The following is a 24,662-nucleotide window of genomic DNA, read 5'->3' on the forward strand; positions in this document are numbered from 1 at the left end:
TGGGAGGTTGCCCGAGGAGCCCAGCTGAGTTTCAAGATATAAAAGCAACTTCGGGTGCCCCCTTTCCAGCCGGGACGTCTTAAAGGGCTCGGAGCCGGGCAGCTCCCCGCGCCGCAGCGCCTGCTTCCCCTTCGCTCCTCTCTGGCCCTCCCTCCTCCCGCCCCCTCGCTCCCTCCCCCAGCGCGCTCCAGCCTCCGATCTCCAGTAGCTCCGAGACAGCTTTCCAGGATTATGGAGTTTCTGAGCGAGAAGTTTGCCCTCAAGAGCCCACCGAGTAAAAACAGTAACTTTTACATGGGCGCAGGAGGCGCGTTGGAGCACGTTATGGAGACGCTGGACAATGAGTCCTTTTACAGCAAAGCGTCGGCGGGCAAATGCGTGCAGGCCTTCGGGCCCCTGCCCCGCGCCGAGCATCACGTGCGCCTGGAGAGGACCTCGCCCTGTCAGGACGGCAGCGGTGAGTCCCCTGCTCCAGCCGGAGTCGCGGAAGCCCACCCGCAAATCCGGGGTGCGGGGAGTGGTCGGGGCAGGGAGGGAGGGAGGGAAGGAAGAAGGAAGGAAAAAAGGAAGGAAGGGAGGGAGGGAGGGGGAGCGAGAGAGCTGGAGGGCGGAGGAAGGCAGTGGAACGGTGCTTATTTTAGGAAGCGGAGTTTTGGCTGCTACAGACTTCGGGGGGAGCCGAGGAAGGAACCCGCACCCGGTTGCCTCCGCGCTGTTCTCCTTTCGCTGTCCTCCACGGGTCCTGGAGTCCCTCTGTCAGGACCCCGGCGTAAACTGATAGGGCGCTAAATAGAGCGTAATTGAGTCAAGACAGCGCGCTTCCTCTGCGAGCCCGCCGCGCTGCCCAGGCAGGAGGAGCTGAAATCCATCACAGCTCGTTAGAGGACGTCACTACCGTCACGAATAAGAAAACTTAGGTGAAAAATGTTTTTTACTTTTCAAGACGCAACGATATTTTCCTTTGTGAAGTTAGAGGGTTACTAGATTAGTTTGTGGGGATCTGTAATTTCTACTTCTTTGGGTTTGCGATACAACAACATACATTTTTGTTAAACGCCAAACCACTTTAAATAGCTTCGGGCAAAGAATCTTCAATATAATCACTCACTCCCGAATTCTGCATTGTCTATTTTTCTGACTCCACGTAGAAGTCACCTAAGAAGACTTTCGGAATGCTTCTGGATGAAATCTTTAACTTTGGATGGCCAAGTATCTCAAAGTCAAAATGTTATCAAAACAAACCATCTATCTTTTCTATCTTGTAACCCAATACAAACCTATTTTTTTAGATCGCGACAGCTAAAGCAAGTTTACAATTCCAAGAGGACTTTTTCTTATCATTGTATATATTCCACAGTTAAGCTGTAAGGAGCGGGTTGTTTTAAAATAACAAACGAATTAAGTGTGAAATATTTACAGCAAGCCTGCCGCCCCCTATTCTAATGGTAGTTCAAAATCTGGCAAGGCACCGGCTCATAGAAGCTCCTTTTCTAAATACCTAGTACGCAATAAGCTTAAAAAACGACCTCGTATATTTTACTTACTTTGTTCAACGTTGCAAGTTACTTTTGACCTGCAAGGTTAAATAAGAAATAAAGGCGCAAACAATAGAGAAAATCAGTTAAATCTCAGTCATTTATTTAGGAAGACGCAAAAAATTTTTATTTTAATACACTGAAGTTTTGGTTTTCCGGCTGTATTTCACATTGCAATATTTTTATTTTGGAATTTACAGAGATATACATAAAGTTATTTCTATGGACAGGATTTTTTAAAAATGGTTCTGAAATGTCCTCTGTTGACAGCTGGATACGACTCAATCATAATTTTTATTTAAATTGTCGGGATTCCAAAAATAAGAAGAGAAATAGGTGATTTTTGATACTTTATCAAGTTTTTAAAGAACATCATACTATTAGGATGGATTTTAGTAGGAAAGTATTAAGTAAGATAGATGTAGGCAACAAGGAGTCCGCTAAATTTAGGAAAGTTCCTGTCTTTCTCCTGAGATGCCCTTACCCTCACGCCTGCTTCCCCTCCCCCATCCCTAATTGCCGCAGTTCCCCATTTAACTCTGCCCGCGGAGACAAAACCGTATTGTTTGTTCATGTCCAGGCTCTTCTTTCTGTTTAGTTTTACATCACATCTTTTTTTGCCTAAATATTCTTCCGTATTTAAGTTACCTAGGTACTAGAGTTCAGTACATTTGTTTAATGATTAAAGCAGTTGTAAAAATACATCATGAGAGAATTTTAAAATAGACAAAAACGAAAAAAGTGTAACAATTCATTGGAAATCATTGTTGTGGCAGGGCTGACTTAAGAAAAATGCTTCCCGTTGCATTATGTGCCTCCATTACATTTGTGTGTGTGTGTGTGGCACCATATGATGCATTTTCGTTTTATATCATACTGCAAGCATGCACTCAAATCTGGAGGAAATCACTAAAATTAAAGCACCCCTAAACAGAATGCCAGGTGACATCCTTTGTAATCTTTTAATAGATGTTTTAATTTCTGTGCTTTACTAGAGGGAAGAGCAAAGCTTTCTGTCTTAAAACATGTTTCGTGAGTTAGGCGTAAATTTGACAAATTTAGAAAGAACTGCAAATGAGTTTTTAAGCTAAAGAAGTCTACCTAAGTCTTATTATTTTCTGTAGGAAACACACACAGAAACTGATGGAAAATTCATTTTTTAACTTAGTAGGTTGCTTTTTGAAATACAAAATTTAAATGCAGACATGATATACAGTTGAAATATTGGAAATATAGTAGGAAACAATACCATATCTTAAATCTATAGTCCATAGGTTTTGTGTGGAGGAGAAACATAACTTTTGAAAAGAGTTTGGATTTTGGTTTACAGATAGTATTTAAAATTGAAATATCTTTTTTGAGCCATGTAAGTAGCTTACTTTTGTCTGCTGTGAATAAATAAGACATATTAAATTTGGCTCACCTTTCATAAATTACGCTCACTTAGATTTTTTTAAAACTACAGCGTCTTTTAATTTGACTAATTTGATTATAAATTATGTGCATAAACATTACGTTAATCCTGGAAAATAGAACTGTGTGTTTTGACAAATTATATGAGTTCCATGTACACATTTTTAGATGATTCTAAACCTGCCCAAAGTGAATTAATAATGTGATGATCAAATTAATACTGGCACAATAAATCATAATGGACCGCTTCCCTGATGCTCTAAATTACTTCAGCTTAAGTCCTTCATCCATATGTTTTGCAATCCTGAGAACTGTTGTTTTCCCCCTTTGGGTACAGTGAACTATGGGATCACTAAAGTAGAAGGACAGCAGCCTCTTCACACCGAACTAAATAGAGCTATGGACAACTGTAACAGTCTCCGGATGTCTCCCGTGAAAGGGATGCCAGAGAAGGGAGAACTGGATGAACTTGGGGATAAATGTGACAGCAACGTATCCAGCAGTAAGAAACGGAGACACCGAACCACCTTTACCAGCTTGCAGCTGGAGGAGCTGGAAAAGGTCTTTCAGAAAACCCATTACCCGGATGTATACGTCAGAGAACAGCTTGCTCTGAGGACTGAGCTGACTGAGGCCAGGGTCCAGGTAGGAGCCAGATGAAGGCTTGAGTGTGTGTGTGTTTGGAGGGTGGAGTAGTTGGAGGGGGGGATAGTGTTTGATCCATAGTTGTGTTTTACTACAAAGGAAGAAACTGATTCTCCTACTGAAGATACAGAACAGTGTAGTATGTAAGTGTAGCATGTAAGTCTACTAAAGTTACTTTCTACTTGCAAAGGATTTGACAACTCACACGCAAGTATAAAAGAAAAGAACACTTGAATTATTACATAGGCATAAAAACTAATGATTATTTTAAAAGAACAGAATATGATAACAAATCTCTGATTTCAAAAAGTGATTTTTAAAGGACAAAAAACCAGTCATAGCTATCCAATCTAGTAATCCATGTATTTTATTTTTCTATTTTATCAGCCGTTGAAGTTCTTTTTGGGTTATATACCCTATATTGGTAACTGATTTGTATAGTGGTCCATAAGTCTATAATTTTACTGAGGTTGGGGTTATAATAAAACAAGGAAAAATGAAACAATCTCACAAACTCCCAGTTGTTATGTATACCATAAACTATTTTCACTATGCATAATTAAAGAAAGATCATATAGCTCATCTACAGTTTTCTAGCCCCAGGAATTGCCAGTACATGCCATTCCGTTATAATTTTTCAAATCTAGATAACTTATATGATTTTTGCAGAGGCAATAGGAATAATAATCTTAAAGTAATTTTTAAATATATAAATTCAGTTAAATTATATCTATATGTTGTATTCAAATTATCAAATTGGATGATTCAATATACTAAATTTCTTAATAATTTGAAAAACATTTTTAAATATTGGGTAAAATTCTACCTCCTAAGTGTATTTTATTTTTACTAGCCTTGATATTCTAAACTATATTAGTCCCTAAGTAACAATAATTCAGAAGAATAACCTTTTTCTTTGTGTGTGTTTTTACTACTCCAAATAAAATAATTTGAATTTTGCAATTCCCATAAACTACTAGAATAGAGAAATAAATAAAAATTTTATTCTGAGTGGAGTAATAGTATTCCTTCTGAAGATTGAGCCATTGTAAGGCCCTTATACATCAGTAAAGACAACATCTGGTGGTGCAGGAATACCAAGCAGCAGATTTTTGCTTTAGTTTGTGGAGACAAATGGTTACTTTATCTTAGTTCAGGAAGTAAATGTATAGAAAGTCAACACTAAGGAAGAATTTTAGAACTGTCAAGTGTTAACACAAACCCCCCACATGTGTGTTTCTTGGTCTTGTGTTCATATATGTAAATTAGTTATACTTGTAACCATAGAAAAATGTATTTACACACACACAGTGATCAGCTGTGCACAAAGCATGTTTTCCCCTTATCATTTCACCAAGTTCTGATTAATTTTTGTCTAAGAACATGCACAGAGAGCCAGCCTGAACCTAATTTACTCAGATGGTTCTCTTTTCTGCTTTTCACATCAGAGTGGTAATTGGCACCCATTTTAAGGAGATTGTCAAGTCTTTTTCTCAGTAAAAAAGCCCTCATTACTAAATTCCCTCAGTATGCTCCTGCTGCGGAGAGAGCAAGAAAGTGTGTTCTGTTTTGTTTTGTTGTTGATGTTGTCTTAAGCCCTGAATATAGTGGATAATACACACTTCCCAGCAGTGTTCTAAGAAACCATCTGAACAGGTAGCTGTCTTTGTTTTCTTTTAATTGCTGAAAACTCTTCAAAGTGCCATCTTAAATTTGCAATACATGCTTACGCACCAAACTGAGTATTAGTATGTCTCCATAAGTGTGAAGGTAAAGATATGAAAGGTTAGAATTGAATATGAAAAAGAGTAAAAATTTCAAATAAATTTTAATGAAAGGCTTTTTACAATTTGCATTTTTATACTTCATTTCCAGCTTCTTTCCTAAATATTTTATATTCTGAATATAGTTCTGTAAAGAGCTTCCTGAAAGCTGCTTATGTAAATTTTACATATTGAATATCAAATTATACATATTGAATATAATTTTCTATATAGAGAACTGTATTAAAGAGAGCTTTAATACCTTAAAATATTAAAATGATGATTCTGCAAAGCTACAAGTGTGAATTAGTTAATATTTAACCCTCTGAGGAAGATAGGTGTTATAATGGATATTTCATCTATGCGATTAATTAGAGAGATTTGGAAGGCAGTTTAGTGACCCTGTAGAGGCCGTACTAACTCACAGGCTTTCTTGACACTTGATTATATCTGCCCTGTTTCTTTTTTGATTTATATTGCCCGTAAGTCTTTTAAATTGGATAAATGATTTTGAAGATTTTATGAGCATTTTCTATAAGAGAAAATAAATAAGTGGTGTCATTTACATAATAAACAATTTGTATATTTTAAAACCATAGTTCAGCTTCAGGTGATACCATTTTACCCTAAGTCTTTATCATAATCAATATAATATATAATCCTAATGGTTTTTGTTTCTAAATAATCATGATATTTCTGCTGATGCCATATGTTTTAGATATAATCTTTATGTTTACATTTTTCTAAGTTTTTCTAAGTCTGGGTACAACCCAGAAGAGCCAATTGTTTTGACAGACCCAGATATTAATTTGGTTATAGATTGGCTGGGTTAATGTTATATACATAGCCCCAAACTAAAAAGTTATGAATGTCTTCCAGGCTTGCAGCATTCTCTGAGAGAGGGATTATTATCTGTGATAATTTGGAGATATAAGGAATCTTCACGGTCATATAATCTAATTCTTTTTTATTTTCTGTAAATGAAAAAACAGAGGCTCAGACATATTAAATAAATTTTTGAAAATGTCTTGTCTCTTTGTATTAAATTATATTGCCTCATGGACATGGCACTTGTCAGGGTAAAATAGAAAGTAAAATTTGTGGATCCTTTTCTAATATAAAAAAATTCCCTTTTTAGTAATTATGTTGGCCTGGTTTACCTTTCTAATTTGAAGTCTTTGAACATCATATTTGCATTATCAACTATTCCTTACCTAAAATTCTACTTTTTTAAAAAATTAGGTTTGGTTTCAAAATCGAAGGGCCAAGTGGAGAAAAAGAGAACGTTATGGCCAAATCCAGCAAGCTAAAAGCCATTTTGCTGCCACCTATGACATATCAGTTTTGCCAAGGACTGACAGCTATCCACAGGTATGGTAAACTGCACAGAACACTGAGAGGCATAGGTGTGGTTTGTATATTCTTAAAAGGGCTAGTATAAGCTTTATTATATCTAATAGCCAAGAATGAAAATTTTAATCTCCAAAAGAATTTTTCCATGTTTGTTAGATTTTTATTTTACTAAAATATTTATTTATTTATTTTAATTTATTTTTCTAGAGCCATTCATGTAAAAATATTTCAGGGTCTCTTCTTTGGTATACATTGAAACAACTTAAGAAGCATCATTCAGTAGTATGTCTTTTAATTACTCACTCCCTTTGTTAACTTTTAAAATACATAAAGCATTGCTTGGCATGCTATCTCTGTGGCTGTTGTTTCATGAACCATACCATAACCTGGTGTCACATGTGACCTGTGACACCTTCAGTTTCACTGAAAACCATCTTTTTTTCAGTTTTAAGTTCCACTTAAAACTATGTTGTCTTTTCAGCTTTGAGTTTGCTCGTTGTTTCAAGGAAACATTTAGCCCTTTGTGACATAAAACATATATAGAATTAGTACTGGACATAATTTTTTCAATGTATCATGTTAAGAAAGACTTCTTTTATAATGGGAGCTCTCATCTCATTTCAAAGAATATTTAGAAATTCATTTTCCTCTAATTTTTCCTTTTAATTTAGAGAGGGTTTTTTTTCATACTTTGTAATTCACATAAATAAATTTTGTCTTTCTAATTGGGTATTACTTTTTCCTAATACTGAATTATAATATTCAAAATTGTATTTGATACGTGATAAAGGATGTGTGTATTATAAGGAACTTTTAAACCATCTGTTATTTCATTCCTTATTGTTTAATGATGTGCATTGTAAGAGACTACTTTGAAAACAAATATGTAACATATATGCTGGTAGAATACCTTGATAGTCCAGTAAACAAATCATCTCAGCCCTAAACTTAAGGGTATTTGTTTTCTTTAACTGTAAATTCATACCCTGTGAGCATGAATTCAGTCCTTTAATTTCATGCTATCTTTGTGTTCTTGGGCATTTCATGATTTTTTAAAAACCTATTTTGAGACCTTCATTCCTCCAGATAAATCCACCAAATTTATTAATGTAATATTATATGCAAACAAGAGCCTTAGAGATCACCTAGTTCAATTCCTTCATTTTAGAAGTCAGGAAACCAGACCCAGATGAGGTAAAAAAAAAATTGGTCTGTGATCACACAAGTGATTCCTTACAGGGTAGTCTATAAAAGACCGTTACAGCTAAGCCTTGCCACTGCAGTTTGCTAGAAGACCAACATTATGGGTACCTTTTGAATAAATGCTCATACCTACCTTAAGAAGAATCTTGTTTCTTTCACTTTAAAAATTTTATCTGAAAGTAGCTCCTTTATATTTTCTCCTATTTTAAAAGCATGTATATACTCCTGGTTACTTAACATCACAGGGCTAATGAAATTTTATTCACCAAATATTTTGAGTGTCCTAGTTGAGTTCTAAACAGAGTGCTGTGAGGATGTTTGTCCTCTAGGCTGTAAGCACCATGAGATCAGGCACTGCTATTTTCCTAGCTGTTAACACGACTATAGCCCTTACTGTCAGGCACTGTTCTAACTAGGCTACGTATGTTAACTCATTTAATCCTTACAACAACCTTATGCAGTAAGTATTATTGATTATTCCCATTTTTCTTATGAGGAAACTGAGGCACAGAGAGGTGAGGTATTTACTCACTTTCATTAGTGGTAGTGAACCCAGATTTGAGCAGAGCCAATCTAGCTCTCAAGGGCAAGATCCTAACTCCCACAATAGACTGTCTCTCCCAGTGAATATGTTTGAATGATTGAATGATTAACTAATACCAAAGGAGCATAAGGCTTAAGTTGCATTATTCAAATTGCAGTTTAGTTCAGGGGAGCAGAGGATGTTCTCACAACCAGTGAAATCACAATTAAAAAAATAACGGGGATGGCATATAGTGCATATAATTTTGAACTACTTGACTGTTGGTGACTTTAGAAATAATAAAGTCACAAATTATGAACTCTTTTCAAATGGACTTTAAACAGTCTTACTGATATGTCCCACAACACTTGACTGTGATGTATCTTTTTTTCACCTTATTATTTCAATATTCACTCCTTTCCTTGCTACCATTTCTATTTGCCACTTTTCTGCTCCTTGCTTTTGGTTGCCTTATCTCTAACCCCCCTTTCTTCTTAGTATACCACAAAATGTGTAGAATAGTGCCTGGACCAATCAAGCTCTATATAAAAGCTTAATATAACAATATAACTAGTCACCCTTTTTTCCTAAAATTATCTTGCTACTATGTTATTGTGCCTCATAGCTTGTGACATTAACGATTAGCAGAATGAGGTCACCTAGTAGCTCAGGCAGGAAAGGAAATGGTAAAATCAAATTATACATTTGATAGTCTTTTTCACGCCAACAAAGGATAAATTTAAAAAAATTCCCCTCACAGATAACAGAATTTTGCACTAATTCTTCTTGTGGCTTCTCCATAACTTATATACATTGGTTACACCACCTCATAATTTAAGTGTGGGAATGCAGAGATCATATGTTGAACTTATTTTGACAGTGCAATTCATTAACAATGATAAAAATCAATACTGGTGAGTCCACACTACTTTTCTGTATTGGTAAGTCATTTAATGTTTGGTTACCAAAAATTCTGAAATCAAGCATCTCCCACTCCCCACTGTAGGTATTGGATAAAGTCAGGGGAAAATTCCATTTTGACTTAAGAATATATGGTTGACATTTTTTAGTTTGTTTGAAAAAAAATAATTATGCAAAAATCATGTCTCTCAAGACTCAGCCTAAGGAAACTTTTTTTTTTTTATCATGTGGCTTAAAAATAGAAGTTTATAATGGGAAAAATAGGAACTGAAATAGAGCCTAACCAACTCAATGCAGTAAGACACTGAATTTGGTTACTGTTACTAATTACAGAAAAAAAATTATTAATTACAAAATGTTGGAACTAGAAAATGTTGGCGGCAGGACAGAAATAAAGAATTAGCAATTTGGCAAGGAAACAAAAGCATACACAGAAATACATCAAAACCAGAAATTGTTTACGAAATGATCTCCTTAAGCCTGCTCATAATAATAAGCCTGTGTATCATAATCTTACCTAGCATAAAGGTATCTGTATATAACATATAATGTTTATTTGTGAATAGTAATTAATATTTTCTAAAATGTTCTAAATACTTTGTTTCCACTGGTCTTCATTACACTATAGTAACAACAGCTGTAACAGTAAAAATAGTAACTACCAGTTGAGGGCTTATTTTAAGCCAGGCTTCCTTCTTATAGCCATTAACTCATTGAATTTGAGCCCAAGTTTCTTGAGTTCAGGAGTCCCAGGCTTTTTATGCAACATTATGTTGGATTCTCCCTAATCCAACACTAAGTGTTGAAATAGTACAATTTTGACCCTAAAACATCACATTACTTTGGTAAGGAAAAATGCTTTCATTTTTAAAATTTGTAAAATAGTAAAACATTTAAAAAATGTAGATACTTCTTAGACTGTTTAAGATATTCTTTCATGAAGCCTCCTCTCAATTTTCCCTCAATCAGCACATCACTTTCTCATTGACATTGTGGTGGATTGTGTAAAATGTCTCCCACACATTTAGGATGTAAAGTATTTAAAAGATGATTCAGTTCTTATTCACGTTTGTATCACCACAGTATTCAGCAAATTATGTATCCACTGAATAGATGTGAAAAAAAGTACTGGTTCACCTCAGTATTCAGGATTACATTATAAAACAAAAACTAGTCTATTTTTAATAAAACAGATGGTTTCTGAATCTCTGATATTAACCAGCTCTGTGGTCTTAAGCAATTAACTTTTCCTCTTTGAAAAGAATAGACTAGAAGATTTTGTAGACCCCTTTCAGCTTAATTTGTTTTTCTTGCAGAGTTATTTGCATTTTATCAAACAAATATGCCAGGTATTGTTTTAGGCACAGAGTTTATACAAATGATCCAGACAAAATCTCCTGCTTTGTGGACAGATTACAAACTAGATATTACAAATTCTGCAAACACTTCTTGATGCAAACTAGACCCAGCAAACCAAACCAATTCGAGACCTACATAATTTTGTCCTTGAGTTTAAGAAGCAAGCACGTATCTATCAACATAAGATTCTAACTTGTTTCTAATTTATCAAAACCAAAGCATTTTAAAAATAATTTTAGTGAATAAAATATTTTCTGTTAAGTTATAAACATTTTCTAGAAGATTATAGCAACCTTCATTCTTAAAAGAAGAGCTAATTTCATGCCACTAGGTTTAGTTTGGATTAAAAGTACATTAACTTTATCATTTACTAGCTGAGTAACTTTGGATAAGTCTCAGGACTTCCTTGATCTTCAGAGTCTTTATTTGTAAAATTGAGGTATTGGTGGTGTTAGAGTTGGTGGTCTTAGTAGTGTAGATGGTGATGATGATGATGGTGATGATGATGATGATGATGATGATGATACTTTTTCTGTTATGGAGAGGATTAAAGTGATTTCTAAACAGTCTGTGCAGCTAAATCCTGGGATTTGGGATGGGCCATGGACTAATGTATGACTGTGGGCTGCACAATTAGGGAGTTGTGGATTCAAATCCTGGCTCTGCCACTTTATAGATTTTTAGACCTTTGGCAAATGAATTAACCTCTAGGAATGTTTCTCTTCATTTATAAAATGGTGATACAAGTTCATATGTTATTCGTGAGGATTAAACAAAATAGTTTATGCAGAGTTCTTAGGATATTGCCTAGTACATAATGAGTGCTCAATAAATAGTCATGGTTCTATGATAGTCATTAGTCATTATTAATTTTTTTCTGCAGTAGAGAGGTAGCTAAGTGGTTTGAATTTTCCCTTATGTTGTAGCATTTAAGCTCATCCAATCTGTGAGTATATTTACTATTTGGGGATCTAGAGAAAGATCAAATTCAGTTAAATACGCTTTCTTCTTTAGATTAGGATGAACAAATATGGTAGCTTTAGGAAAATTTGAGTATATTCTTAATCCACCAAAATTATTTTCTCATGAAGAAAATATTTTCATCAAAAATTTTGAAAAAAGGGTTGAAGGTTTTTCCCACCAAAATTTTCAATGAGGTTTTACTTAGTATATATTGAGAATCATAATTAAATCTATATATTCCAAATGCACTAAAGGACCCATGCAGTATTTTTGCTTTCTGTTGTTTAATTGATGACTTTATAAATATATGCCATTTGGATTTTGAACATACCAAGAGTTGGATTCAAGTTATAGATAATTTGTAGTAACTGGAGTAATTTTAAAAAGCAGATGAAAGTTGTATTTCTAGTTTAACAAATCTATTTCAAACATTGTTATTATATAACTTTTCAAAGGAAATGTTAAAGTTTCTGTAAAATAGTGAGTTGAAGATATTGTTCACCCTACTTTCTTCTCTCACAAGTATCTGTCCTAATCTTAAAGTTTACCTTTGCTTAAGCTAAATAGGGAATATGAAACTTGTTTCCTTTACCACCGTGGTTTAGTGATTTAAAGGTATCTGGAGCAGGTTTTTTTTTTTTTGTTTGTTTGTTTTCTGGAGCAGTCTTTACCTTTAGAAAAAGTATCACATTTTTATCACTATTATTTCTGTTTTTTCCCCAGATATTTGAAGTAAACAAAGATCCCAAGATCTTTAAAAAATGTTAATAATATAGCTATACTTGATCATTGTGTAATGAATAGTCTCATATCTGTCAAACAACCAATAAGATGGTCATGTATTGTGATACAATAAAACTTCCCTCATGATGAATGGAGGGACAAAAATGTTAACACCATCAGGTCAGCAGGTCATAGTGATATTGTACAATTTCTCACTGATTGTAAGCACAAATATTTAATATTATAGAAGGACATAATTTATTCAAATTAATATAATTTTTACAATGGATAAAGTTGCTAATTTAATTAAATATATGCATATATATTTTATATAAACACATATAAAGACTATTTCACATATGTGTGTATGTTAAAACTAAGTTATGTGTAGTAGGAGGTAGATTTTGTTAGTATCAGGTAAAGGTGCAGCTAGACACAGACAGTGAATAATTCTTTTATTTTGTTGAAAGTACAGATACTTTAAAGAGGTAAAGAATATCCTTCAGAAGAAGTAAAGTGCATTCATGTTGTTGACTATGAAAATATATTTATTTTTTTAATGTAATATTCAAATTTAATGTGATTTAAAGACTTTACATAGTCGTAATAACTTAGCTGGTTTTTTTTTTTTTTTTGCTTTTAATAAGTGACCACTGTTAAAGCATTGTATTTAACTGAATTGGTCATACATATTTTATATTTTAAGAGGAAAGAGTAAATCAATAAATTGAGTAGGTTACCAAAATAAGTAATAAATATGAAAATAAATTATTGAGAAGTGCCAATGTTCCTCATACATATAAAAACTACCTTATAGGAGAATAGAGAAGAACCAGGGGGGAAATTAAGCATCAAAGTCTGAGAAGTCTATGAGAACAGACTTGTGGATTAAAACCTACAGTTCAAACCATTATTGTTAGTGTGAACCTCAGGATATATTTTAATCCAGAATTTTATGTGTGCCATATTTATTAAGCCACATGTGTCTATGGGTTTTCTTTTTTATTCTAAATTATGGAGCATTAAATAGAAATAAATTTTTGTGCAAACGCACAGTTGAATTAAAAAATCACAAAAATAAAATTCAAATTATAGTTAACACAAATACAAGATGAATATAATTGATAACTTTACTCGGGATTTTAAGAATAAATTCAAAGCTCGTACATGACACCATGTGGGACTCTCTAAAATTAAAAATATACTGTGTAAATACTTCAAGTGTTTGCATATTTGATTTACATTTTAAGTTAATAATTCACAAAGAAAACTTAATTTATATTATAATTTTTGTTTCTTATAATTGTAAATTTTTTTAATAGATGAATTGTCATTAAAAATGAATCAGCAATAGTTACCATGCATGTATTAAAATACATGAAAAATAAGGTGACAAATAATTGGAAAATACTTCATATGATAATTGTTGCTGGATAATTATTTAAAAAATAGCAAATGCTAAGTGCTATGATTTTATTCTCTCCTTAAGTGAGTTGATTTGAAAGGTTTCATTTTAAGGCATGTAGGGTGAGATTTCCTATGAATCTTTTTTTAAAAATGATCACAATTAATACAAAATTTGAGGACACATTCAACACTAAAGGAAACGAGAAATGTTCTTAATGCTTCCTCTGTCTTTGACTTGGAGCATATTTCAAATATTATTTGAATAATACAAAATTTAAACACCTTTATATGGTATCATTCTTAAAATTTTCAGACATTAACATTTCTTATGAGACTTAGTGCTTTTAATTTTTGCACTAATGAGATATATACTTTTATTTTTTCTGTATAGCAATTTTCTTCTCATTAGTTCATTAATCTCATATGACTATTACATCTAATAGTGATTTTTTTTTAACAGAAAAGGCACTCTTTCTCGTTTCAAATCCCTGTATACATTTCTAAGATGAAATTTAATTTAAGAACTCAAAGTAGCAATGAATACTTAACATGTGATCCTTTTCTGATGAATAAATAATTTCTAATCCCTTCAACTTAATAGTACTATGTGTTGAAAACATATATTTTGGGAATTTTTGAAATGTAAATTGATTCACCCCAAATCTTAGTATTTATATATTATCTTAAATTTTTTTCATTACAATTCCACCTAATAAGAGGGCACTGATGAAAACATACCCTCATTTCTATCTCAGGTAGTACCTAAACTTGCTCAGATTGATCTTTTCACTGCGTAATTAATTCAAGTTGGGATTTTTTTTTTCCAGATGCACAAGGTCTCAGTGTGTGTTATTCACTGGTAGCAAATTCACTATTTAGAAAAACACTTATACCCCTTCTCCCTGCCAGCAGCTTACTGATGTAGTTACTAGAAAAGTTAATGGGACCCTAAGTTTAGACAACAGCTAAAAATATCTGCAAGTTACTAAGCATATGATTCTTATTAATATTTTATCCCTCTAAATTTTAAAGGAACAGATATGCTAATAAAGAATGTAATGGTCTCTTAAAAAATTGAACTGCTTTTGTAAACAGTGATGTTTTCATTTTTAAAAGAGACCATATAAAAAATCAGGTAAATTAAATTATATAGTGATAATGTGGTAATAAATATATATAGTAAGTATTGAATAATATTCAGAGTAGTCAATAAATGTAAACATTCTGTCAAACAGGAAAAACCAAAGTCAACTTTCAGATTTTAATGCAAAGAAGCTATTGCTATAACATCATCACAAATACCTCTTTGTGAATCCCTGATCTCTGTCTTTTTAAAGCAACCTTTTAACTCCCACAGGGAAGTGTTGGGGCTGTGATGTGATGGTAGTGTGAGGATAGGATAATATGTGTATCATGGTGTGTATGTGTGTCTATGTATGTGTGTACATGTAGATATTGGTGGCTGGTAGAAGCAGTGTATATGTAGAGGAGTAAAGTTAAATAAACTTATTTTAGTAGAAAAATATTTAGTTGGTTTTAGAGATGCTTTAAAATTAAGGAACAGTTATTACTCATATATTCTCACATTTTTCAGTATTTCTATTAAATCCAGATTAAATTCCATTGGCTAGTGTCTCAATAAATACCACCAACAGTAGGATATAGAGTATATAAATCAGGAAACTATTTGCTTTTTTTTACACATCGTGCTACTTTACAACTAAGGGAAAGACTAATAAACTTACATTAAAAGGTTTTTTAAAAGTATGAAAAATTCTCCACTACAGTGAAATCAGCAAATATATTAGAAATATACACCAGATTTAGCATACTAAAATTTTCTTTACAGTTTTGGTTATATAAAGAATATGTCTGTATCAAGTTTCCATGGTGAAGGTAGATGAGATTTATAATTTAATATCCATGATTTACCCTATTCAATTCATGACATATATAGATCCACAGTGAAGAACTCTTAATATATATGTGTATACTTATATATCACCCCTCTCCTTCCTAGCCATTGCTTTTAATTCCTTGAAAGGAAAGTGAATGTTAAATGAATTTGATTTCAGTTTGGAAAGAGACGAAAAAATCAACTTTCCTCCAAAATTCAAAGTTATGGAATAATTAAGTTTTTACTTGATTAGAAAAACATTAAGGGGCAAACGTTCAAAGTGGAGAGTTCTAAGTCAGCTGAACTTCCATTCATGCTAATGGGAGGTTGTTGGCTAAGTTCCCTGGACAGTGCTTTGAACATACCATCAGAACTTTAAAAAATGCTGTGAACCGCATTAAAACATGGAATATTTTTAGATTATCCACTCCTTTTAAACACAACAAAGAAGAAAAAATGTAAAGGCAAGCAGTCTTTTTTCTTTTCTCGTTTTTCTTTTTTTTTTAAGCACTCATGAAAAAAGGATGTGGACATTATTCAGTAATGCTGTTCCTGGTTGTAAAGCCCTTGAATATTATACAGTTAGAAACCTACAAAAAAATTATTTGGTGTCAGTGAACTAGTCCAAAACTAGTCTAAAAAAGAAAAGTAGTGATCTTATTTAGAAAAAAGTGCATTCTTTCATTCCAAAATTTAACAGCAAATACAGTATTTTTAATAAGTCAGAGAGTAAGATTTTTGTATGACTTCTCTGTTGACAAATATATACGCAGTTTTAGACAATATGTGTCGATTCTAGCACATCGTTTTAAAATGATCACTTACAAGAATAGGATTGGTGGAGGGATGGAGGAGACATAGAATGAGCCCACTTGGACAGCAGTAGATTTATTAAACCACAAGCTCAAACGACTTTGTTGTTTAATCAAATATCGCCTTCAAATATTAACAGAAGTAGATGATCTAGAACAAAGATGATACCTGCTGGGTTATCCCTACGGTGATCAGACAACATCTAGATTATATTCTGTTGTCAGTGCTGGATGTTAATAAGGGTGAAGGGTGTTGACAACCTCTAGCATATCCAGAGGAACGTGACTGGAATGATACCATCTGGAAATCATGTCATATGAGGAATCCTTAGAGGAAGGAGACTTGTGATTGTATAATAATCGCCTGATGATATTTGAAGGTTTTCCCATGTAAGAAGGATGCTACTTATTCTGTATCATTTTAAGGGACAGACATAGAAGAGATAGATAGAGAAAGATAACACTCACTTTTTTACAGAGCTCTCCAAAAGGGAATGGAATGTTTTTTTAAACAGGGTGAGCTTCTTATCACAGGAATTGAACATAATTGAAAATGTACAAGGGGTTTTTGCATTTGGAAAGAAGCTGGACTTCAATAGCGTTTCCTGATCCTAGGTGATTTTAAGAATTGCTTGTGGGTATTATCATTGCCATTATTTTCGTACAAATCCCCTTAGCCACACCCCCTGCTTAATGAATCAGAATCTCCAGGAAGATGCATCTGTGGTGGATAATAAGTGTTTAACAGAAAAAAAAAAAACCCAAAAAACTGCCTAGGGAAATATAGTCAACAGGGTCTAGCTTTGTAATTTTCATGATTTCTGTTAAGATTGTGTAGTATGGTGATTCTAGCATTCAAATCATGAAAAAAATTTTAGATATATTAGCATAAATTGTCCATAAAGCTTTGATTACATCTGCAAGATGGATCAGTGCAAATTTCATATTCTTAGAGATTTTTCCATTGTTTAATAAATGTGTATAAAGGGTTTTTCATATACTGTGTCAGGCCTGGGGATGAGAAAACAGTTGTGAGTGATCATTGGGAATTTTGCTTTCAGAAAGTGGAGTCTATGAACAACCAAAAACTTAGGGTTATTAATAAGTAAATAACAATTTCAACTCATAAGACTAGTTTTTATGTCATTGTAGCATTTATTAAGATTTCTTGGGTTCAGATTTGACCTCTACCATTGGAGTTATGCCATCTTGGGTGAGATTCTTAAACTCTTTGTTCTATAGTTTTACCTTTTACGAAATGGGGATAGTAAAAGCACATACCTTTTCCGATGTCAAAACGATTAGAAGTCTTCATCATGCTTTTAACATAATGCTTGACACATGGTAATTAATTGATAACTGTTAGCTATCATGAGCGTGATCTTGAACGTCATCATCAAACGTTTTAAACATCCAGAGGGAATGCTTCAGAGGAAGCAAAACCTCAGTTCACTGGGGATATTATTTTTTATGATTTGCATCTAACTTTAATATAGAAACCAACTAGATCCCCAAAGTCTAATGAAAACATGCCAGAAATTTGAAAATCAAAGAAAGGCTGGGAAGAGAGGGGTGATAGAGATCATGGAAACAGGGCATAGCAGTAAAAACATGTGACAGCATCACTACCCATGAGAATATTTGGGTATCCCCTCAAGTCCAACTAAAGTATTGCTGTTTGTAAATTGCTCTATTAATCTGTCTGTTCAGAAGACATTTCTATATGATGTATTTCATGAAAAGTAATGCATTTAACTTGCTTGATCATGTTCAGGTAAGAAGTTTTGATCAAAATAACAATATTTGCTCATGTCATGGAAAGTGGAGAATTTCTTTTCATTTTATACATAGATTACTGTTAATTCTTTCAGGGGAAAAATATTTTAAATTTAAATTCGTAGATTTCCTTCCTTGCTTTTACTCTCCTTATTTTTTCTTTTTGACTGAGTTGTTAAATATATTTCTATGCATTTGGAATACAAGTAGATGATTTTAATAATAAATTCTAGCAACACTGTGTATAAGTTGCGGGATCCTTTAACAAACATAAAATATAAATAATCTTTCTCCACCACTATCTTGCCTTGCATTTATTTTTTCAAAAGTAAGCAAACAAGTTCACTTTCATTTCCTGAAAGCCCTTTTGTCAGACATATGACTGTGGTTTTTGCAGTGTAGCACAATGTTCGATTGAATGTCAGAGGAAAATCACCCAGATCAAGTTAGAAGAGCTAGTTTGACAGACTAATGACATTAACAGCCCCTCCTGTTGGTTTGAGATACATAACTCAGCAGTCACTGGCACCAATCATCATATTTTGGCTAAAGTGGGATACATATACTAGAATGAACCAAAATTAAAACAGCATAGCCCATGATGATTTAAGGATTGATAATGTATGTAAATCGTGATGGACAGCTAGCTAGATAGCTAGATAGATGTCTATAAAGATCTCTCACAGATTTGACATATTTAAAGCAGCTTAGAAAATATTTATATAAAGAACTATTTTAAAAACAATACTAAAATGAGCATCTTGCCAACCACTGAAGCACCACTTAAGGGATAATATTTGTTGTTCAGTTTAAAACTGGTTGTGGTCCTTTCTAAGTGACAGAGTAACATCTCTACAGTGTAATCTAGAAGATTCATCAACATATTTTTGGCTATTAATTGAAAATAAGTTGTCTTAAAAAGTATGGCTTCAGCTTGGGTGTTGTAAGACTATACCAGAGGCTATATGTAGCAGACTGAAATTTCTATGTAAAAATAAATATGAGAAAACAGTTCTTGTATATGTGTTGAAATAATTGATGATTGCATTCTAATTATGATTTTAAAAAAGAAAAGAAAGTCAGATGGGATAAACATATATACTGTTGTTGTGTTATAGTCTAAGTCTATTGTAATAATACTGTAAAAGGCATATAATTTTAAAATTTCTTTTTCTAAGACTGCATCTCTCTGCCATGCTATACCAAGCAACATTTTCCTTCTTTTTTCCCAGCTCCTGCCGTTTATCAGGATTTTCTCTGTGCTTCTCAGTCATGCATGTGATCACTTTTTTTTTTGCCCTTGTTTAAATATCTAGTCTAAGATACCTCCTATTTAAAATTCATAGTATACAAATTCTACTTAATGTTTCTTTTACATGCTAGTAACTTTAGAGAAATTTGTATTTGCTGATAATATTGCACTGAAATGTTTCCTGTAGAGATTTAATAAGATGAGATGTGAATTTCTTGGGCACAAATGATAACCCAGTTTTCAATCTTATATAAGATGTTATCTAGTACTTTATTTATATTCATATGATATTTTTGCTAATACTTGCATATTTTTCTCAACTGTGCTTTCGTTATTGGGTAATAGTCAAGTTTTAGAATTCTAAATCTGTTCTACATGTCATACTTCTGCTGCAACCTCACTATATCATATATAAATCATAGAATAAAATGTTTAAAATATGTGTATAATTGTCCTTTTCACAGAGCTATGATTCAAGACTATAGGAAATGAAAAACAATGAAACAGTGAACATTTTCCAAAATGAGTTTGATCAAAAGTATCTCTAAAGAAAAAACAGCCTCGTATCAGCATTGTTTTCCAGCACAAACTACCACACCAAGAGTCCAGATGTGGAATTTAAAAAAACAAATGCAATTGTGTAATTTTGTTTAGAAAGATGAAAACTATATTTAAACTTAAAACCATATTTTTAACCACTTTTCTAAGCACATGAATTGGTCAGGAATCATGACTAAATCTTCCAGATTTCATTTTAAAAATCATGACTATAAAAAGAATACTCAAGAGATTGACATGTTTTGAGAGTATTTTATGTGGTCAAATATGTGGGTTTTGGTGATCCATTCCAGTATAACAATCTAGAAGAATCTTTCAAATAATTATTTTTCAGTAATTGCTTGATGTACTCAGAATGAAATTACAGACCACCCAATAGGAGCAAACAATGAACAGCTAACAAAACTTCGTCAATACAGTTTCACAAAAGTAAGGGAACAAAAGTGAGAACGCGTAAATGTAATATTTGTTGTTTTATATATTCCAGATTCAGAACAATTTGTGGGCAGGAAATGCGAGTGGTGGTTCTGTGGTCACTTCATGCATGTTACCACGTGACACTTCCTCCTGTATGACACCTTACTCTCACTCGCCTCGGACAGATTCCAGTTACACAGGGTTTTCAAACCACCAGAACCAGTTCAGCCACGTGCCCCTCAACAATTTTTTCACTGACTCTCTTCTTACCGGGGCTACCAATGGACATGCATTTGAAACAAAGCCAGAGTTTGAAAGGAGGTCCTCCAGTATCGCAGTCCTTCGAATGAAAGCCAAGGAGCACACTGCCAATATTTCATGGGCCATGTAACATACAGTACTCTTTTCTTTTTCTCTTAATGGCAAAGTAAAACATTCTTATTTCTCATATTTAAAGGATACCACAATAAGCTGCTGTGTGTGGAATTGCTAAAGGTCAAGATATACAGTGAGACCAGCTTAAATGAATAGTTGTTATTATTTAACATTAAAATCTAAGAATGAACCTCTGAAAAGACTAAATAGGTTTACCATGCATCCGTCTCCACAAACTCTGTTTTAGTAGTAAGATTTTTTTTCTATTGTACGAGTCAATGAAATATGATCATGCAGCTTCTGAAAAGAATAAATGTATTAAACAAATTCCTCTGTTATAGATTGATTTATGTTAGTTCTGTATAACAAGAAATCCCTTGTAAAATAATACCTGAAAAAGGAGGAAATGCACTGGGGAAAATGTCAAGATACCAAAGCTGTCAGGTAAATATTGAAGCAGGGTGTTTGGGGGAGTTAACGGCCATTTCTCCCTCTCCGGCTCCAAGACACAATGGGTATATCCTCTGTTGCTGAGAATTTATCTACAGGCCTTGAAGATTTTTTTACCTCTACGTGTTTTGGTGAATTTCCACTCCGTGAAAAAAGGACTCTTCGGAAATGACCAGCATTTGCATGAAATATTCGGGCATCGTTTCCTGAAACCATGTGGCTAAAGGTGATAACTGAAATATCCTGGTGTGATTTAAAATACAGTCACAAGAACAGTTTGTATAAGTGCCATCTTTTTAATGAAAAAGCCAGCACGGACTCAGCAATTAATTATCACACACAAGAGAAAATGAAAGTTACAAAACCCGCTGTTGCTTTTAAACTAAAATTGTCAATTAAACTGTACACACAAACATCTAATAAATACACTCAAAGAAATATTTTCAGTTAAAGGAGCAGCAGTTGGAATCTGTATTTATTTCATGAGTATGTGCAAGTGCACGTGTGTGTGTTTGTTTTTTGACATAGAAGCTCTAAGCAGTTTTTGCTACTGTGGTTTTGCACAGGGAATTAAAATGTCAGAAGGCTCTCTAAAATTTCTGGTGGAAAAGAAGAGAAGAAAAATACATTGCATCTGGAAAATTGCTAACCCCTTTGATTTACTTCTCCTCCCTTTCCCCTGTCACATTCCAGGCTTTTTCAGATGAGTGAAATGTCAACCTCCTTGAAAGACTCTTAAGTTCATAAAGGCAAAGTAAATTAATTGAAATGAAGATGGCTTCCATGGCTTGGATCAGAGCACGATCTACGCTTAGTACTCACTTAGAATCTTCCTTGTGGTTCCTACAACCTTTAGGGATATGCTTGGAAGCCCTAAAGGCTGAAGGGCAAGAATAAATGAATTTTTAAAATTAAATTTCAGAAAAAGTACTTAAATCCAGTAAGTGTCTGTTTCTAGTGGGAAAATATTTACAGCAGTTAGACATCTTCTGTAATAAAATTTTAAATCAAGCAGATGATGGAGATGAGTGATGTCCTAAACAAACATTCTTTGACTTCATAATAACTCTGTTCTTTATTACTTTTGTGTTCTCTCTTTTTCGTTTGGTTCCCAAGACAAACTTGTTCAACTTTGGCCCTGAGAATTATGCTTACATGCAGGAGCTTTTGTCAAAGGATTGTTTAGGCAGCTGTTAAATATCCTTCATGTTTTAGAAGAGCATGACTTCTTTTAATACACACATATATGTGGTCAGTAGGAATTTGTGAACTAAAACTTAGAACTAAAATGTGAGATTTTTTTTTTTCAAAAATTTCCCCAATCAGTGGTGTCCATGTTCATTTTCTTCTGCTTTCATAATTGAAATTTTAGTGTCCCTTGCCTAATAACTTATATTTCTTAAATGAGACAAAACTCATTTTTGAATCAAGTTTGAATTTTACTTCCTTATTTTTTCCTTCTCTAAATTTTTTCCTCATTAATTCTAATAATTAGTTGGAGCTTCTGTAACTCAGTTCTTTTCAAGGTAAATAACATCTTTTTAATTGAAATTCTACGTCTTCAATGCTTTGTATAAGTTTAATTCAATCAGCACTTTTTTTTTTTTTTTTTGACACCTACAGTGTGTGAAGTACTATTTGGGATAATAAAAAAACTAATGGAACCATGGTTCTTGCCCTTGATGAGTTCACAGTCTTCCTGGACAGACACATGCCTAAAGTTTGCACCCTCAACCGTGCTTCACATTTTATGAAGGTAGTAAGAATTGCACGAATTTTCTTGTGTTAACATTCTGACCTTTGTTTTTATTGGCTGAAAATTTTATTACACATTTAAGTGACTAAAATATAACAAAAATGAACGTCTGATGTAGTAGGATAAGATAAAGCTAAAACAAAAAGTGCATAGATGCGCTTCCTGAATTTTCTCTTGCTCTTTCTGAACTTAGGTTAACAAAGTATTATAAACTAGAATTCATAACACTCACAAAAATGTTGAATGTACGTACTCAAAGGAGAAACTAAGGAGCATTTCGTTTACTTTTATTTTGGTTCATTATTGACAGTATTGAAACTGGGTATTTTGGTTCATTAAGTAGTTGATCCACTTGGACATTTGTTCCTGTAACAATTTCATCCTCTATTTGCCCCTTCCACACTTCTCTTGCACAGATGGTTTAATGGATGATTCTTATACTCTTTTTCTTCCTGAGTGAGTTGGTTAAGGTTTGGACCTTATGATAAGAAAGAAATTTAATGGAGTATTAGCTAAAGTATGCAGTTTCTTTCATAAACATAAAATTAAATTTCAGAAAATGGTTTGTGGAATTCTGAAAATATTTATTTATGGACATTAAATACTGATTATTTTCTTCTTATGTAACTTTTTATGAAAGCAGAGAAATAAAGCCACTGTAATCTTTGCCCTCAGTCCTGACAACATATCTTAAAAGAATAACAGAGTTACTTAACCTATATAACCTTGAGGAAACTCATGAAATTGTGCGTATAAATTACTGGAGTGTATTAGTTTCATCGTTTCCATTGGCTGTTGATTTTTTTACCTCCAAGGAAGGGGTGAGGAGCAGACCAATGCACTTAACACAGTTTTTACAAAGATGATATGCTATTGTTTCCTTTTAGTATCTTTACTTTTTCATCTCAAATTCTGGATGCTTATTTGACTTCCATGGTACAATTCATACATCACCTCCCTGTGTTTTATATAATGCTGTTTGATATATAATGTTGTAGTTTTAGTTTATCAGCAACTAAACAATGCCTTGGTGAGAAATAAGAAATGAAAAGATCAACTACAGTGTTTGCATAAGCTGTTTGAAATTTTCAAGTAATTTTCTAAACTTACCAGTGACCCTAACTTTTGTCTTTCAACATTTAAATCAAATAGTATTGTAAATGATGAGTGATCATGTTAGATATATATTTTTCATTAAAAAAAATGACCACTTTTGCTGCCAAATATTTTAGAAGAAATATGGAAATCATCTTATTTTTAAAATTCTACTTGGATTGACTTCTCTTTTCTCTTTTCAGAATATAAAGATGTATGTTTATTATTAAAACATAATTGCTAACTTTAAGCCATTTCTACTTTAAGAAATTAGTCATCTAAAATTCAAACAGACATTATTTCCTTATAGCTATTCATATTTTGCATTGAAGAAAGTATGACTTTTTGTGAGGGAATCTATTTAATAGAATGATATGTATTGAATAGTACTTTTGTTCTTAGCATATATTGCATATATTTTATACAAGCCAGGCAATAATGTCACTAATGATGCAAATGAAAACAA

General features: G+C 33.2%; 1 protein-coding gene across 1 annotated transcript; it reads left to right on the plus strand.

Annotated features, from left to right (window-relative positions):
- The first annotated feature begins 10 nt into the window (after positions 1 to 10).
- On the plus strand, positions 11 to 21,221 carry ALX1 (ALX homeobox 1). The gene is made up of 4 exons (XM_036867181.1): positions 11 to 457; positions 3,286 to 3,593; positions 6,599 to 6,727; positions 20,591 to 21,221. Exons 1-4 carry the CDS (start codon positions 232 to 234, stop codon positions 20,909 to 20,911), a joined length of 984 nt encoding a protein of 327 aa, XP_036723076.1. The 5' UTR covers positions 11 to 231; the 3' UTR covers positions 20,912 to 21,221.
- Positions 21,222 to 24,662: the final 3,441 nt, after the last annotated feature.

This window comes from Balaenoptera musculus, chromosome 10 (genome assembly GCF_009873245.2).
Source record: "Balaenoptera musculus isolate JJ_BM4_2016_0621 chromosome 10, mBalMus1.pri.v3, whole genome shotgun sequence".
NCBI classification, from domain to species: domain Eukaryota; kingdom Metazoa; phylum Chordata; class Mammalia; order Artiodactyla; family Balaenopteridae; genus Balaenoptera; species Balaenoptera musculus.

Coding starts and splice junctions, on each gene's coding strand:
- ALX1 (XM_036867181.1), top strand. CDS start 232: ATGGAGTTTCTGAGCGAGAAGTTTGCCCTCAAGAGCCCACCGAGTAAA. Junction 458..3,285: donor GCCCTGTCAGGACGGCAGCG/GTGAGTCCCCTG, acceptor CTTTGGGTACAG/TGAACTATGGGATCACTAAA. Junction 6,728..20,590: donor GGACTGACAGCTATCCACAG/GTATGGTAAACT, acceptor TATATATTCCAG/ATTCAGAACAATTTGTGGGC.